General features: G+C 36.5%; 2 protein-coding genes across 5 annotated transcripts; one reads left to right on the top strand and one right to left on the bottom strand.

The window, feature by feature from the left end:
* Positions 1-8689, bottom strand: qpctlb (glutaminyl-peptide cyclotransferase-like b). 3 transcript variants are annotated; one of them, XM_079847752.1, is made up of 8 exons: positions 8416-8670; positions 7898-8147; positions 4571-4717; positions 4056-4349; positions 2616-2777; positions 2192-2291; positions 1700-1816; positions 1-1603 (listed from the first exon to the last, which is right to left on the bottom strand). In XM_079847752.1, exons 2-8 carry the CDS (start codon positions 8108-8110, stop codon positions 1458-1460), a joined length of 1179 nt encoding a protein of 392 aa, XP_079703878.1. In that variant the 5' UTR covers positions 8111-8147; positions 8416-8670; the 3' UTR covers positions 1-1457. The 3 variants fall into 3 exon arrangements, with proteins under 3 accessions (XP_079703878.1, XP_079703877.1, XP_079703879.1); XM_079847751.1 differs by having other exon boundaries at positions 7-1603; positions 8420-8689; XM_079847753.1 differs by having other exon boundaries at positions 7-1603; positions 8543-8685.
* A 610-nt stretch (positions 8690-9299) lies between these two features.
* meiosin (meiosis initiator) lies at positions 9300-14239 on the top strand. Of its 2 annotated transcripts, none has more exons than XM_079898467.1 (10): positions 9300-9356; positions 10241-10343; positions 10456-10551; positions 10650-10868; positions 10962-11061; positions 11475-11692; positions 12364-12446; positions 13381-13604; positions 13689-13778; positions 13859-14239. In XM_079898467.1, the coding sequence occupies exons 2-10, from the start codon at positions 10244-10246 to the stop codon at positions 14001-14003; spliced, it is 1275 nt and encodes a 424-aa protein (XP_079754593.1). In that variant the 5' UTR covers positions 9300-9356; positions 10241-10243; the 3' UTR covers positions 14004-14239. The 2 variants fall into 2 exon arrangements, with proteins under 2 accessions (XP_079754593.1, XP_079754592.1); XM_079898466.1 differs by having other exon boundaries at positions 10238-10343.
* The last annotated feature ends 1514 nt before the right edge of the window (positions 14240-15753 follow it).

The following is a 15753-nucleotide window of genomic DNA, read 5'->3' as shown; positions in this document are numbered from 1 at the left end:
AATAGTTGAAAAATGTGATGTTAACATCGTTTCAGATTTATTGCATGTCACACTACTGGACATTGCTAAAACTGCATGAGATCTGACGTTAAGAACATTTACACGACTCTTCTCAGCACATTTCAAAATAACAAGCAGGAAAATAATAACAGCAACACTCTACCTTGTCAGTGACAGAGCAAGATTTCATTGGTAATGGGTATAACGCCCAGACTCATCCCAAACGTTTACACAATGACACTGGACCTGAATTTGCCGAAATGACCTATGTTTCCTAACTGATGCAGTGACGACAAGGACACGCTCCAAGTGCCCGATACACTGCCAGCTAGTGGCCAGGCTGTATTGAAACACACTGCACAAATACAAGGACGAGACACGACGCTCACTTCCTCCTTTATATCTTATATACAGTAGTCTAAAGATATAGACTATACGACTATACTATCAGACTATATCAAGTTAAGCAAGTCCATGTTGAAATTTTGCAACTGCAAAATACATATATTTATTCATTATTATAAAACAGACATATTCAAATATTCAGTTCATTAATGCAAGTCTCAAGTTTATTTGCTGCAATTTTATATGCTGCAGGTTACTTTTTAGCAGGAAAATCTATTTAAAAATAAATAAATGTATTTTTAGGGATTTTCGTAGACATTAAATAATGCTTATCTAAAATAAAGTAAGTTTGGTTTTCTTGAATCAAAAAGTCGTCTTTTATACCATTTACTGAACTTTATTGATCATAAGAGATAGGATATGTTTTCCTTTCTGTAAATGGCCACTAATTTAAATATTCCCTTTTATTATTATTTTTTGTGCATTATTCCAAGAAAAAAAGGTGTAGATCTGAAGTGTCTCTAATTTAGAGTACAAGTCAAGTCTCAAGTCAATTGCTTGCCATCTCAAGTCTCAAGTTTCAATCTTTGTTATAAAATTAAATAATCTAGACTAACATGTATTGAACATTTAGAAATTATAGACTGCACATCTGAGAAAATTATTGCAAGACTAAATATATGTTCACCAGAATTTTTTGCAGTATTATCAAGCTTCATTGTAGTGCATAGTGTAATCATTTCTCATATAGCATCAGGTTCACATCCATTCCTGAGCTTGAAGTATCTACTTTGCATTCTATTGATTTTATTGCAGTTATTGAAAATATGAATCAAATTTTGTAAACCGCTTTTTTTGGCACAGATAAATATAATTTTGTCTATACAGTGCATTATTAGATAGCAAAACTATCTGAAGGCACAATACCGATTGATAAACATGGCAGAAACTTCAATGGTAAGCATATGTCAGAATATAGGACGGCAGCCTGAGAATATACAGTATGTTATGCATCTCTGAGTACAGTCACTGATATCAGATATCCTAAAGCAGTGCAGCTGAGGTATAGACCGATTCACGACGGATGTGGTTGGATGTAATACTATAGCATCCTAGAGCCGCAGATATTCCGCCAGAAAGACCACGAGGACTTTGGTGAGATTGTCCACGGTGGGACTGTGAACCTTGTCTCCTGTGTCCTCCATCGTGTGCAGGAAGGAAGGGAACGGCGTAGCAATCATGTGCAGCACTGGAACTCCTGCATTCAAAAAAGCAAGGTCCATACAGTATAGTCAATCTTACAGCAATATTTTAGCCATATTTTTTTTTTGCTATGATGGACACTTTGTCCTACCTCTCTGAAGGAAAGGAAGATGATCATCTTCAACCGGCCCCATGTTCAAATCCTTGATGAAATAGCTCTGCTCTTTGGCATGAGAACTAAGGAGCCCTAAATGATGAAGTCTTTTTTCTAAGAAAATGCAGAAAAAAAATTAGAGGGATTAAAGGACAAGGCCATCTGGATGGTGTAACTACCTATCATAGGGTCTATGACTTCATTTCACAATTATAATTTTCATAACAATCAAGACATGATCATTGTATTATCTTGTTCAATATTGCACATTCTTCACTGAACTTCACTGATAATGTTTTTTTTTTTTTTTATCTTCACATATAGACATATAGATGTCAATAAATGGTATTTCCTTTTGAAGTAAGTGGCTGGTAGTTTTTATTCTAATTTAAGCCATTGCGGATCAAACATTAGTTTTAAGTGTCTTTATGGCCATTAATGATTAACCGGGATTACTTTAGCATTAATGGAAAGTCAAATCAGTCTTACCAGCAGCGATAAGGCGGTCAAACCAGCGAGCTGTGTTCTCAAAGTGATTCACAAACATGGGATCAGGGGAACCGATAAGGTCCAAAAGAACAAGGAGATCCTGCAAATATCAGCAATAACTCAATATATTTATATACTTCTTATACAATATACAAAAAAGAAAGAAAATGTGTCCTTATTTATTCCCCCTCATGTTGTTCCAAACCTGTATGAATTTTCTTCGTCTTCTGCAGAACATAATATAATATATTTTGAAGGATGTTTTGGTCTATACAATGAAAGTCAATTTCAAAACATCTTCTTTGTGTTCCACAAACAGAAAGTCATACAGGTTTGGAAAGATATGAGGTTAGTGAATGAAGAACAATTTTCATACCCCTTTAAAAACAAATGCACACACACATACACAAGCATCATGTCTCACCACAGCGTTCAGCAGTGTGGTTTGTTGAGAACCCGGCGGGTGAGGAGTGCGGGACATGGAGTCTGCGAGGTGCCGTGAACCATATAGCGAGTCTGTCTGAGACCACTGCTCGAAAGCCTCTCCTCCATCAAAGAAGACCAACTGCAGAGTTACCCTGGACATCTACACACACACACGAAAAAAATGTGTGTGTAAAATAAAAGTAAACAATCAATCAAATGTCCCAAATTTTCAATCATGGTTCAATCATTTGTTGCAGTGGGATTCACTAAGGATTTAGAGTAATTTAAAATGATTTCTTCCACCTGGCCTGTGGAGGAAGATGCTTCATTATTATACTAAGCTGTGCAAAAAAATCAATAGCGAGTCCCCATGGATGAGTAACCATGTATTCTACAGCTGCTATGTAGGTTCCCTTACACAAAGAAAATATTTCCATATGAATGCTCAATTCTAATTATTTAATGTATATTGAAAATATACAGAACAATATGTGTTAATATATACTGTAGAATAATACATAAGGAATTGCAGCTATTCATAATATTGAAAATATTATGACAATATATACTACAATATATTTGTTGTAATGTATGTAATTTTTTAGTCAGTAATATACTTCATAATCTATACATGCACTGTACATGTGATAAAATATGGTACTATGTGTGTATAAATATATTTAAACATATATGTACTATATATTCACATTTATATGGGAACATGTATGTGCAATATATGTACAAGATCATGAGTAAAATATACATAGTTTATATATATATTTTTATATATATATATATATATATATATATATATATATATATATATATATGAAATATGTAACAATGCAAGTGAGATAAAAGTTTATGAATATGTGTTTAGCTTTATGTAAACCTATACGTTAACTCATGAAAGAGAAATTAATCAATAAAGCTATTACATGTAAAACTGTAGTTGTTTTTGTCTCTTTTGTCAATTTTTTATGTATCAATATATAGCCATACATGGCCAATGCATATACTGCAATATATTGAAAAATAAAAGCACTAGTTGTAGTTTCCCATATATGGAAATGTATTATATAGTATATTGCTTTATATGTATATTTCCATATATTTTTGTTTTGTAAGGGTTTGTGAGGATCTTCTTATCAAAACCCTTTCCAGTCATGCAGTGTTTTGCAGCTCTTGGCTTTGTTACAAGTTAAACAACAGAGCTGACTCTTAATTCTACCGCACTGTGGCTATTCACAAGTCTGGAAAAAGCTTAAGTGACCTCCTCAGAGACATGTATCGCTCTCTTTATCTCAGGACAGCAAGAACTTAAGAGCTAGTTATGCTATATATATATATACACTGTATTCAGATTTAGTTTTTAAATGAATCACCTGTGAAAGCGGTTTTCTTGAAAATGAGATAAAAGAGTAACACTCTGTCTCACCATCTGCTTGTGCTTTTTGAGATGTGGGTCCAAAGCTGTGACCAGTTCCAGCATCATAGCACAGGGAACAGCTGAATCACTAGCACCAACAAACACCTTATGTGGGTCACTTGGATTTGTTGGTATAAATTTGGAGTCATAATGACAAGCAAAAAGCAATCGTCGAGGAGCCGTCGGGTCTAAAACAGCCAGGACATTAGAGAAGCTAACAGGACCACGAGGGGTTTCAGATATGAAGGAGTCCACATCTATAGACCAGCCCGCTGAAAGAGAATCCAGTTGAGAAAAGATGTGCTACAATCACAGAAAATGGAAGATTATAGCATATTTGGTTAGATCTGAGATTCGATTCAATTCACATTTATTTGTATAGTGCTTTTCACAATGCATATCGTTTCAAAGCAGCATTACAGAAAATGTATGCATCTACAGACTCTGTTATCAGAGGTGACTGTATCCAAGATTAAATCGAACTAAAAAACAAAACTGATATTCCTAAATTGATCGTGTCTTACTTTTCGAACAGCCCGACTCCCACGACTTCCTGGCTGTCGCTCAATGAGAATGGGTCGCAGATGGGAATACCGCAGTCTTCCCCAATTCACCTGTGAGACGAGCCGCTTCACCTGGCCAACCGTGGGCTTACCTGGCTGGTGATTCTGCTATGAAAGGTTAAAGATGGCAAACATGTGAAAGGTGATCGGATGCACAGAATGAAGAGCAACATAGTCAATTGGATGCATGGAAAATTTCAGAGAAATTAGATTGGAAAAAACTGGGTTTTGAATTGTGAAATCCATTTTCTATGGTTGGTCTACCCTTTTAAAAATATAGGTTCCAAAAGGGGGGTTTTGCAGCAATGCAACAGAAGAACCATTCTGGGTTCCCCAAAGAACATTTTAATGAACAGTTCTTAAAATAACCATTTTTTCTTAGTGTGAAGAACATTTTGATAATGTAAAGAACCTTTTTCCACAATAGAGAATCTTTTGTGCAATGGGTTACGAGAGAACTCCTTGAACTAAGCGCTGACTGCATTTCTTTATATTTGAGTACAAGTTCAAACTCTATGAACCGCTCCATTGGTAACGTACGGACTACGGAGCTGTCTGAAACACAGCCAACGGGACATTAACAGGAAGGGTTTGTCTGAGCTCACAACAAGGTTTTGCGAGTGAACGCAAATATCTTTTCGAGAGAACGCAAAAAGTTTTGCGAGAGAACACTGTTATACAGTAGGGGGCGCTATTACGCATCTTCTGAAATAGTACAGGATCTCCGGATTAAAACACAGGTGAAGAAGAAGCAGAAACAAGTGATAGAAGATTGCTTACACAAATGTAAAACAATGCGATAATCAGACATTCAACAGCATAAGTTCAAAACTGCCTAACGTTACAGAATGAAATGTCGACCTAGGAAGGGTTAATAACTGTGGAAATTTGGGGATGCTGATGGACTCAATCTACTCCATTTATGTTTTGATCATCGTTCTGAATCCGATCCGGACGTAGTTTTTGACAAAAATGCGATTTTCTCAGCTTTTTGTTTAAAATGTTGCTTTTTTTTAATGAAACTCACCCTCAATTCAAATGTTGATAAAAAAGCCAGTAGCAGTTTTAACATTAAGTGACATGGCATCTGACGCACAGAAGCCAATGGCACATGTCACTATGCGTATTGGCACATCCGGTGGCACATCCGGTCTTCATTGGCATGTGCCAGTGGATAGTGGCATGTGTCACTGACATTATTGGCATGTGCCAGTGGTGGATAGTGGCATGTGTCACTGACATCGCGACACACTCGCGACAGACATGACACCTGACTGACACCGAGTCGCGGAACATTTCACTGTGTTGCGACACCTCCAGTAGCGACTGACAGATTAATCGAACACCTATAGCCTACTGACGTAATTGTGGCACAAAATCATAAATAAATAGCCTAATTTTGTGATATTTAAAAGATCAATTAAACGAATTAAAGTGCATTAATATTTTTTCAAACGTGTTATTTGTGTCACGTCTGTACTTGATTGGTGTGTGCCACTGAATGTTTTGTAATATCAGTGCTACTTTATGTTGTTTATCTCGCAAAGTCACAAACTGCCCATTCTAGGAAAGACACGAAATAAATCTATCGGTCACTACGAATAACGTATTAACAGTCGCGTCCGTTACTGTAAACTTTTATTTTTGCGTGATGCTGCACAGACGCACGCCAGTAGGTGTCAGTATAAGTGAGTGTAACACTGGCCAGCGCAAGAGTCTCATCTGTGGCTTTAATATTTCAAAAATAATTGTATCGAATTATGTAGCCTATGATGTAGGCTACACATTAACTTAGCGATGTTATAAATCATATTTTTTGACAGCATAAAGCAAATTGTTATGCAAGTGGTATATGACGCAATCCATTGGCACATCTCACGTTTTAGTGACACATGCCAATATCCACTGGTACATGCCAGTTGGCCTGTGTCACTAAAACTGACGTGTCTCTTTATGTTGTGGCACCACCAGTAGTGACACCTGTCTGCCGGAGTATAATGTAGATTATGTAACATATGCACATAGTTAATTTGTACAACAAAAAAAATATTTTATTTATTGAATAATTCCATAAAATATTTTTTGAAATATTAAAGGTAGGCTACTGAGTAAAGTCCTGCGCAACCGAACGTTTGTTGAATTTTTAAAATGCACTGAGCACTTTTTTGCACTGGTATAAATAAAGAATATTGCTAGTAGCTCGGTATACTCCTTTTCAGATACATAGCCTAACAAACAAATGATTTTTAATAATTAATTTTTTTACACTTTTTGGAAGGACTTGAAATATTAAAGCCACAGATGAGACTCTTGCGCTGGCCAGTGTTACACTCACTTATACTGACACCTACTGGCGTGCGTCTGTGCAGCATCACGCAAAAATAAAAGTTTACAGTAACGGACGCGACTGTTAATACGTTATTCGTAGTGACCATGATAGATTTATTTCGTGTCTTTCCTAGAATGGGCAGTTTGTGACTTTGCGAGATAAACAACATAAAGTAGCACTGATATTACAAAACATTCAGTGGCACACACCAATCAAGTACAGACGTGACACAAATAACACGTTTGAAAAAATATTAATGCACTTTAATTCGTTTAATTGATCTTTTAAATATCACAAAATTAGGCTATTTATTTATGATTTTGTGCCACAATTACGTCAGTAGGCTATAGGTGTTCGATTAATCTGTCAGTCGCTACTGGAGGTGTCGCAACACAGTGAAATGTTCCGCGACTCGGTGTCAGTCAGGTGTCATGTCAGTGTGTCGCGAGTGTGTCGCGATGTCAGTGACACATGCCACTATCCACCACTGGCACATGCCAATAATGTCAGTGACACATGCCACTATCCACTGGCACATGCCAATGAAGACCGGATGTGCCACCGGATGTGCCAATACGCATAGTGACATGTCATGTGCCATTGGCTTCTGTGCGTCAGATGCCATGTCACTTAATGTTAATACCGCCTCTCAAAAAAGGGTTGCATGAAACTAGAATACAATGTTTTTAAAATGTAAAGCATTAATATACAGTTAAAGATATATTTCAAGAATAAAAAACGAATGCCTAAATAGGAACAGAGTATATTTAACATGCAAAAATAACATATAAATAGTAAACTAAGTTTGATGTTATGTTCAAAGAAAACTTACAAGAACTTGCAGTATAAACTAAACTAGTAGTTTACTGAGAGAGTGTACTTCAAAGTACTTGAATAAACTAAAAAAAAAAAAAGTGCTAGTATTTGACTAGTAAAAAAAATGTCTGTAGTCCTCTTACCTTGTCTTTGAACAGGTCGGGAGGTCTGGGGGGTAAGTCATACTCCATCGGTTGGTGGTTCGATAGTAATAATGCCAGTGTTAATGTCATTGCCACCAGCACGCACAAACACAGCAGCAACAAACGCACGCGACAGATGCGTGGCTGCTGGTCACAGCTCGCGACAGAACAGTTCCATCTGACAGGCGCTGCTTTGTACCGTAAGCGGCTCATCTTGTGTTTACGACAGATGCCAAAATAGGGATTAAACCTGCATGGAAGAGGAATATAGAAAAAGCAGTTAAAATCACGAATCGTACCACGAAACTCACATATTCAGCTCGAAACCAATGATTCGCAACTCATTTTTATAATCTGGGGCACACTTATAGAATAAGTAATAAAATAATTATATAGATAAACAATTAATAACATATGCAAATATCATAGCTAATTAAATGACGAAGGACATCTTAAGTTGTTAGTGTCCACAAAATATGCGGACCCCGAAGAGCAGATTGCAGGGAAGACACACTTACTTACTGTACCACTAGTCCGGGAATGGCACACCACTGCTCTATCAAATCCACTGCAGTCGCAGGAAATAAATAGCACATCGTGTTGACTGACGAGAGCATTTATTCTGTCTGAGGAACATTTCATTACCAACGCCGGGTTGATTCGTCCTTGATATCTTGACAATGCAGGCTGTAAATGATAGTATCTCAGTTCTGCAGTCGTGTTACTGAGGCATATGAAAGCTATCTGCGTAGCTCCTCGTCCCACTCTAGGGTGTCCTCGCTGTCCCCAGTTACTTTTGGCAGTGATGTAGGATAATAAATAGGCTGTAACATAGCTTATTCAAATTCATGCATTTGACTCGAGCATAACAATAGGAAAGTATAGGTTTTCAATATTCAAAAATAGATTAAAACATTGTAAAATAAAAATAAAAAGGAAAATGCTTTTTACATTTTGATTTATTTTGCACATAATTTGCACGTGTTAGCTGTTGTGTAATTTATGCACGCCTAGTGTCACCGAATAGGAATTGCACACATGCACAAAAAGTTTCTTCGTACAATTAGCCACGCCCAAAGCCATGAATGTTGCTATGTGGTCTTCTTGATGCTCAAACATAGTTGATAGTGCAACCGAGTCAGGGTTTTTACGTTTTTGTAAGGAAATCAGTATGATTTAATTTTTCATTTTAATGGTATTTTAACATTTAAAAAGATACACTCAGGCTTTAAATTTTATAAAAGCGTTCATTGCTAAGCAGCCCAGTAACCAATTGTCACGAGGTCTGTGAAAAGGACCTATTGGAGAAAGCCTGATACTTCTCGTTAGCCAATCCGCGTGAGCGCTGAAGCTGATTGGCTCTTTTCTTTTCCAATGTCATTTTAAGAAGCTCTATGTTGGTGGAGATTTAATTTACTGAATACTGTGGCATTTTTAGACTCCGAAGAGTAAAATTCAGGTAAGCTAACTACATCTACACAAGAAAATATGAATCCATAAAAAAGAATAAAACATGAAAATAAAAGAGACGTATCAGTGATCATCAAAGAAATATGCGAGCCTATTTACAAGCTAACAGCATAGGGTCTATTCTAAAGTATTTTAAAATAATATAGCTTTAAATAAAGCGCGAAACACATTGATACTCAGTCAGCTGTGATAAAATGCCGACTATTTTAAATTTAATTGTTTTAAATTCTCAAAACTATTATTATCAGAGAATTATTTTGAATAAGATATGGTGCTTATTGTAAGGAGTGTAGAGTAAGTTACTCTAAAAAGTAATTAGTAGTTAGTTACTAATTACATCTTCAACATTGTAACTAGATTACTGTACTAAATACTCTACCTAAAAATTATTGCATTACTTATTATTGCTCATTACTTTCTATATCCCATATCAACCTCGACCAGTTGAACAATACAAGGATAGACATCAAACTGCTCTTTTAATTCATCCAAATAAATAATATAAAATTGTATCTAGGTTACATTAAAACATACATTTTAACATTTAAAGTTTGATGTCAAATCCACTATTGTTTTATATAGAATTGTTCTATAGTCTATACATAATTTAATGCAATTACATCAGAAGTAACTAATTAAATTAAGAGTAATTCCTTACTTTATTTTTTCAAGGGTTAATTAATTACATAGTAATGCATTTCAACCAACACTGATTGTAAGGCACTATATCTGGAGCATAATACTTTTTCTAGGCGTTAAAACCAGTCAGTCAAACATAATAAAATGTACTTTTCAATTTGTTACATGGCATGAATGACTTTAATACATATAGTTAAAAATAATGATAAAACAATGTTATTGACTCCACAGAAGACCATGATAAACATGCTGCAATGCGTTGACTTCCACCACAGCCACATTCATAGTCTGAAGAGTCATGTTCCCCCACACTGTCTACCCAAAAACAATGAGAAAAGTAAGTTGCTTTATTATTTATGCTCAATTCATGGATTTTTATGCATTTGTTTTGAAATATGGAAGGGGGCATGCGATATTGACTAAAGTCTATGACCTGTGTGTGTCTGCAGAGTCAGAGAACGAGGACACTCCATTATCGAGCACACCACCACAATTCCTAAAAGCCAAGAAAATGTACACCTACTGTGGCATAAACAACTATACAGGTAAAGTATATGTTTTTAAAGAATAAAAAAAAATCGTATATTTTATTATACAAAATGGTATTTATTTTCACTTACACTACGTTTAAATGTATAAACAGTACAATTGAGTGACAAAAAGAGGGGCCCTCTGAGCAAAGACTCTGAGAGATTTATCATAAATGCTGTTGAGGAGCAAGAACTCCAGCTGGTGTGTGACGGACAAAGCGATTCATCAGAGGTCCTATCTGCAGAGGACAAAGAGTCGTGGTCTGTTGATGATTGCCAGCCATCACAAAGCTCCATAGACTCCAACTCCACAACTTCCTCTTACAATACAGGTGAAAAAATCTTTTGTTCTTTTTGTCGTTAGACATCAATTAAATCCACATACTTAAACATAAATGATACCTGGGGATATTTTTTGTTATCAGGGAGCACTGAGATTGAATGTACCTGTAGTATCTGTGAAGACCAAACAGGAAGTGAGGATGGAAGCTCAGGGAGAGAGTTGTTGGATACACCTCCATCAGGGTTTGTATATTGGATATTTAATTTATATTTGTGAATAGCAGAGATATTACATCTTAAATTGATAGATCACCAAAAAATGAACAGTCAAAATTCTGAAAATTCTTAACTTACCCTCAAGTTGTTCCAAGCCAATATGTATTTCTTTGTTCTGTTGAACACAAAAGAGGATATCTTGAAGAGTATGGGTACTAAAATTGTTAATGGACCCCCTTGACTTCCATAGTATGGGGAAAAAATACTTTGGAAGTCAACGAGGCATCAACTGTAACCGACATTCTTCAAAATATCTTCTTTTGTGTTCAGCAGAAGAAAGAAATTCATACAAGTAAATTACATTTTTGGGTGAACTATCTATTTAAGATGTACCTGTGTGCAAGCTTGTAACCCGTTTTTATGTTTTACTAAATCTTCAGATCAGGAATTCTTCTTAAAGACCCCATGCTTGGAGCTTTTCCAGCTGCTTGGAAAATGCATTTTCCTTTCAGCCCCACGCTGCCAAAAACACCAATACTGCCTCTGCGGCCACCCCTGTGGGAAGCAGACAGCCTGATCCTCAACCCCTCTCTGCTCACGTCTCCTTCTCAAGGTCTCAGCCGTTCTCTCCATCCCGAAGGGCGAGAAGTGCTACAAAGTAAAGATGAGCCATACAGGCCTTCACACATATTATTAGATATACATTATATATACTATTATAGACTAGCATGTATACTATTTATGAAATCGATGCAGTAGTTATTTTATGAATAATATACTTTGTACAATTTAATGGAGGCTTAGATACGGTGGCCGAGGGAGCTCAACGCACTGCAACTGAAGAAAACACATGCAAATAGAAAAAACACATGTGCTGCAAATACTCACAATGCAACTAAATACAGAAACGCGCTGCAAATACAATGCACATACGATCAGGATGTTAAAATAAACAAAAAACTCTCCTTTCAGGTCATTGACAACACCACTGACAAGTAGACATTGAGCAATAATCATGTCCTAGCCAGGTTCCTCACTTGTTAGGGTCTCCTTGAAATATTTCCATTGTGGTCTGTGCTATTTGCGGCGCGTTTCTGTATTTGGTTGCGTTGTGAGTATTTACAGCACATGTGTTGTCAAACTGATGAAGATGTTTTCTTAATTTGCTGGTGTTTTTTCTATTTGCATGTGTTCTCTTCAGTTGCTGCGTGTTGAGCTCTCTCGGCCACCGTACTTAGAGCCAAATGTGCACATTACTGACAGTGTGAAATTACAAACAAGACAGTGTTGCTGGAATGCTGACTGACCAATATTTTTTTACCATAACAGCATTATTCGAGGACGTGTGGGTCACCCCAGAATCTACCATCTTAAATAGTCCCAGTTTGCATGGCAGTTTTGCAAATGACTCAGTAAGGCCAAACTTTGTGATCCTTTGTTGCCTGTATATACAGTGGGGTCTAAAAGTCTGAGACCACTATGAAAATCTGGGGTCAGAGACACAGCATATAGCAGATTTGCAACATGTATGTAATGCAATTAAATAATACATAACTTTATATGGATAAAAACTACACATAACAGTGTGTAGTGAAGCGAAAAGGCTAACATACCCTGAAATTTTGAACGTACATTAATATGAGACCATTCTAAGTGTAGCAAAAATGCAACAATGTGCATAACGGGTGAAACTTTTTAATATTGTTCTCATATAATGGAGCCTGTTCAAAGAAGGGTACAAAAAATGCAGGTATTTTTGGAGCTTGTTACAAGTTTGATATAGTTGTGTGTAAATAGTGAATTTATTTTAAATTTGAATGACTGTATCTGGTTGAAATACATCAAATAAGTTGATCAGAACTTTCACTTACTGTATCCAAAAAATAGTGTTGAAATTGCAATTCTGCAATTTTTTTCCAATGGTTTGTTAACTATTGGTATCCTCAAGACATGTTTAATGTTGACAAAAATAAATAATTAAATAATACATTGTGAACAAGCTTGGGTGTCTGGGGGTTAAACAGTTTCACACAGAAAACAGGATTTTTTAAAAGTGTAAAATCTAGAAACGTTACGCATGATAAAATGAAAGAATGAATAGATTAATAAAAGACTCTGCACTACAAATAAGCAACTTTGTGACACTGATCATTTGTCTTTGTTCAGGCTGCAAAAACTTCACGCTGAAAATAGGATAAAATTGGACACAATTGTAATTAGAAAACTGCAAAATAGAGGCATTTTTACTAGTGGAATTTTGGATCCCATTGTATATTAGTTAAATGAGATATTGTTTTACAGTGAGCTCTCTATTCATGGTATCTTCTCTGTATTTCAAACTGGCAGACTTTCATGAGTGCTGGAAATGGCAACTATCTGTCCTTGAAGACTGAGGAAAGGAACAAAAGTTCTGAAGATGAGACCCCTGAACAACTCATTCCTCTGAAAAGAGGAAGAAAACGCAGGCGCACTTCAAGAGCAGGACGTGGTACAACGCAGCCAATCCCTAAGAAGAAATGTGTGAATGGCTTCATTATGTTCTGCCGAATGAACAGAAAATTATATATCAGGTGTGTATACTATTAGACCAATCAAAATATATTTGAATATATAATCCTTTAATAACACACAGTGTTGATATTATTGGGGAACAGATCCTATCCTGGCATGCCATCCACTACAGTCACCAAAGAGTTAGCCAATCTCTGGCACATCTTGCCCAAGAGGGAGAGACGTTTGTACTGGTAGGCTCGCTGAATTCTCCAAACTTCATACAGGTTTATCTGTTGCATTGCAATTTCATATAAACCTCTATCCATTTTAGCCTGAAAGCCTGGAGCTTCAGTCGGCAGCAGAACCGCAATGTGCGCGATCAAGAACACGAGACAGAAATGAAGGCAGAACGCTCTGTGCCCAGTCCACTGCACATGTTACTGGCCTACAGAGAAGTGTATAAAGCTGTCAAATGAAGGTCTTCACACCTCAGTTACCCACTGCACTGAACATATGCTTGAACGGTCTAAGAAAGGCAAGCCAAACTGATCTTTAAACTGGTCTTTAAACAACTGCGTTTTATAGTTCGATACAGTTTTTTTTAAGGTTAATCACTGTTGTGACTAAACACAATTACATCTCAGGCATTTTAAAATAAATTATTTATTGTGTTAAGTGTATTTTTTATTGTTCTAATGTTTTTAACCATCACAGAGCATATTTACATTTTCAGTGTTTTTATATGCTGTTTTCAGCATTTTTCATTGTGACTTTACATTGTTTGATTCTGACTTTTATTACTTATTTATAATACATGACAATTGTTAAGTATCTATCTTTGTATATATATATATATTTATATATTTATTATAATGTTTTATATCAAACTGTTTTATAGCTTTTTTTACAGCCATAACCTAATTATTCTCTAAGAAGCCTTAGGGGATCTGTAATGTTTCCCAAGAGAGTTATCAACCTTATGAAAGCTGTTCTGGTTTGTACATACTGTGCTGTTATTAAACCTCGACTGAGTTCAGTTTGTTTGGCTTTTCTGTGGCTTTCAAACTCACATGAAACCTGTGTCAGAAGAACTGGAACATTGTCATTCAATGTTCATTTCTACATACCCTCTGCCCCTTAATGTGTGTGTTTATTAAATATTCTGGCTAATTTATTTAAGCTTTCAGTTACAGGATTGCTGCAGGGCTTCATTCGCCTTTACACAAATTAAGGCCTTAAATCAGTGCAGAAAGACTTTGGGCCCTATTTTAAGGATCTAAGCGCACGGTCTAAAGCGCAGGGCGCAAGTGCACTTAGGGCGTGACCAAATCCACTTTTGCTAGCTTAACGACGGGAAAAATGGTCGGTGCGCGCAGCGCATGGTCTAAAATGGTTGTATCTATTCTCTTAATGAGTAATGGGTGTGTTTTGGGCATAACGTGAAATAAACCAACCAGAGTCTCATCTGCCATTCCCTTTAAAAGCCAGTTGCGTTCACGCAATGGCGGATTCGCTATTTACGTATAAAGACTGAACGCGTCTCCAGAGCGCAAACGGTCTGCTCGTGCGCGAGATTAAAGCGTGCAAGCAGACCATCTATGGGACAAGCGGGATTCCACTATATTTTATGTACACAATATTCATCTTTTACGTTGTAATCCTTTTATTTTTAATATTTGGCATGTTTGTGTGCTGCTGCTGTACCCTGTGTGTGTAATAAGCAGAGTGTACGCACGTTGTACACCCGCCCATAGGCGCACATTACTAACATAGTCTTTAAATTACAAAATAAATATTCCACCATTGACTTAAGACCAGGTTTTTGTTGGTCAATGGCGCAGTCTATCTCAGTTGCCTCAAAATAGCAACATGCCAACAATGCGCCTGAACACACCTCTTTTTTTAGACCAGCACGCCTATGGACGCAAATGCATTTGCTATTTAAACAACGTGGCGCAGGACGTGAAAATGACAACTGCGTCGGACTGAAACTAGCAAAAGACACTTGCTTGGCGCTGCATTGCGCCGGGTGTATGATAGGGCCCAAAAATTCACACTGTAAAAAATGTTGCTGCAATTAGATATAACAACTTAAAATTTGTTGAGATAACTATATCCAACTTAACTAAACTAAAGTTAACTAAACTTAACATTGTAAGTCAAGCACGAACACATACTTTTTTAAGTTGGAATAACACCATTTCTTAGAATATTAAGTTGTGATAA

This window comes from Squalius cephalus (genome assembly GCF_949319135.1).
Source record: "Squalius cephalus genome assembly, chromosome: 17".
Classification (NCBI taxonomy): domain Eukaryota; kingdom Metazoa; phylum Chordata; class Actinopteri; order Cypriniformes; family Leuciscidae; genus Squalius; species Squalius cephalus.
Note: the sequence above shows the minus strand (reverse complement) of the source record. Positions and strands in the feature narration are given on the sequence as shown.

What these genes read in the sequence shown, in the direction of transcription:
- qpctlb (XM_079847751.1), bottom strand. Translation starts at nt 8,514, where the DNA reads ATGCTCTCGTCAGTCAACACGATGTGCTATTTATTTCCTGCGACTGCA. An exon ending in TCAAAAAGCACAAGCAGATG is followed by an intron (nt 2,778 to 4,055) that starts GTGAGACAGAGT and finishes GTGTGTGTGTAG; the next exon opens with ATGTCCAGGGTAACTCTGCA. An exon ending in TCTTCCTTTCCTTCAGAGAG is followed by an intron (nt 1,604 to 1,699) that starts GTAGGACAAAGT and finishes TTTTGAATGCAG; the next exon opens with GAGTTCCAGTGCTGCACATG.
- meiosin (XM_079898467.1), top strand. Translation starts at nt 10,244, where the DNA reads ATGATAAACATGCTGCAATGCGTTGACTTCCACCACAGCCACATTCAT. An exon ending in ACCCAAAAACAATGAGAAAA is followed by an intron (nt 10,344 to 10,455) that starts GTAAGTTGCTTT and finishes GTGTGTCTGCAG; the next exon opens with AGTCAGAGAACGAGGACACT. An exon ending in GCAGTTTTGCAAATGACTCA is followed by an intron (nt 12,447 to 13,380) that starts GTAAGGCCAAAC and finishes TCAAACTGGCAG; the next exon opens with ACTTTCATGAGTGCTGGAAA.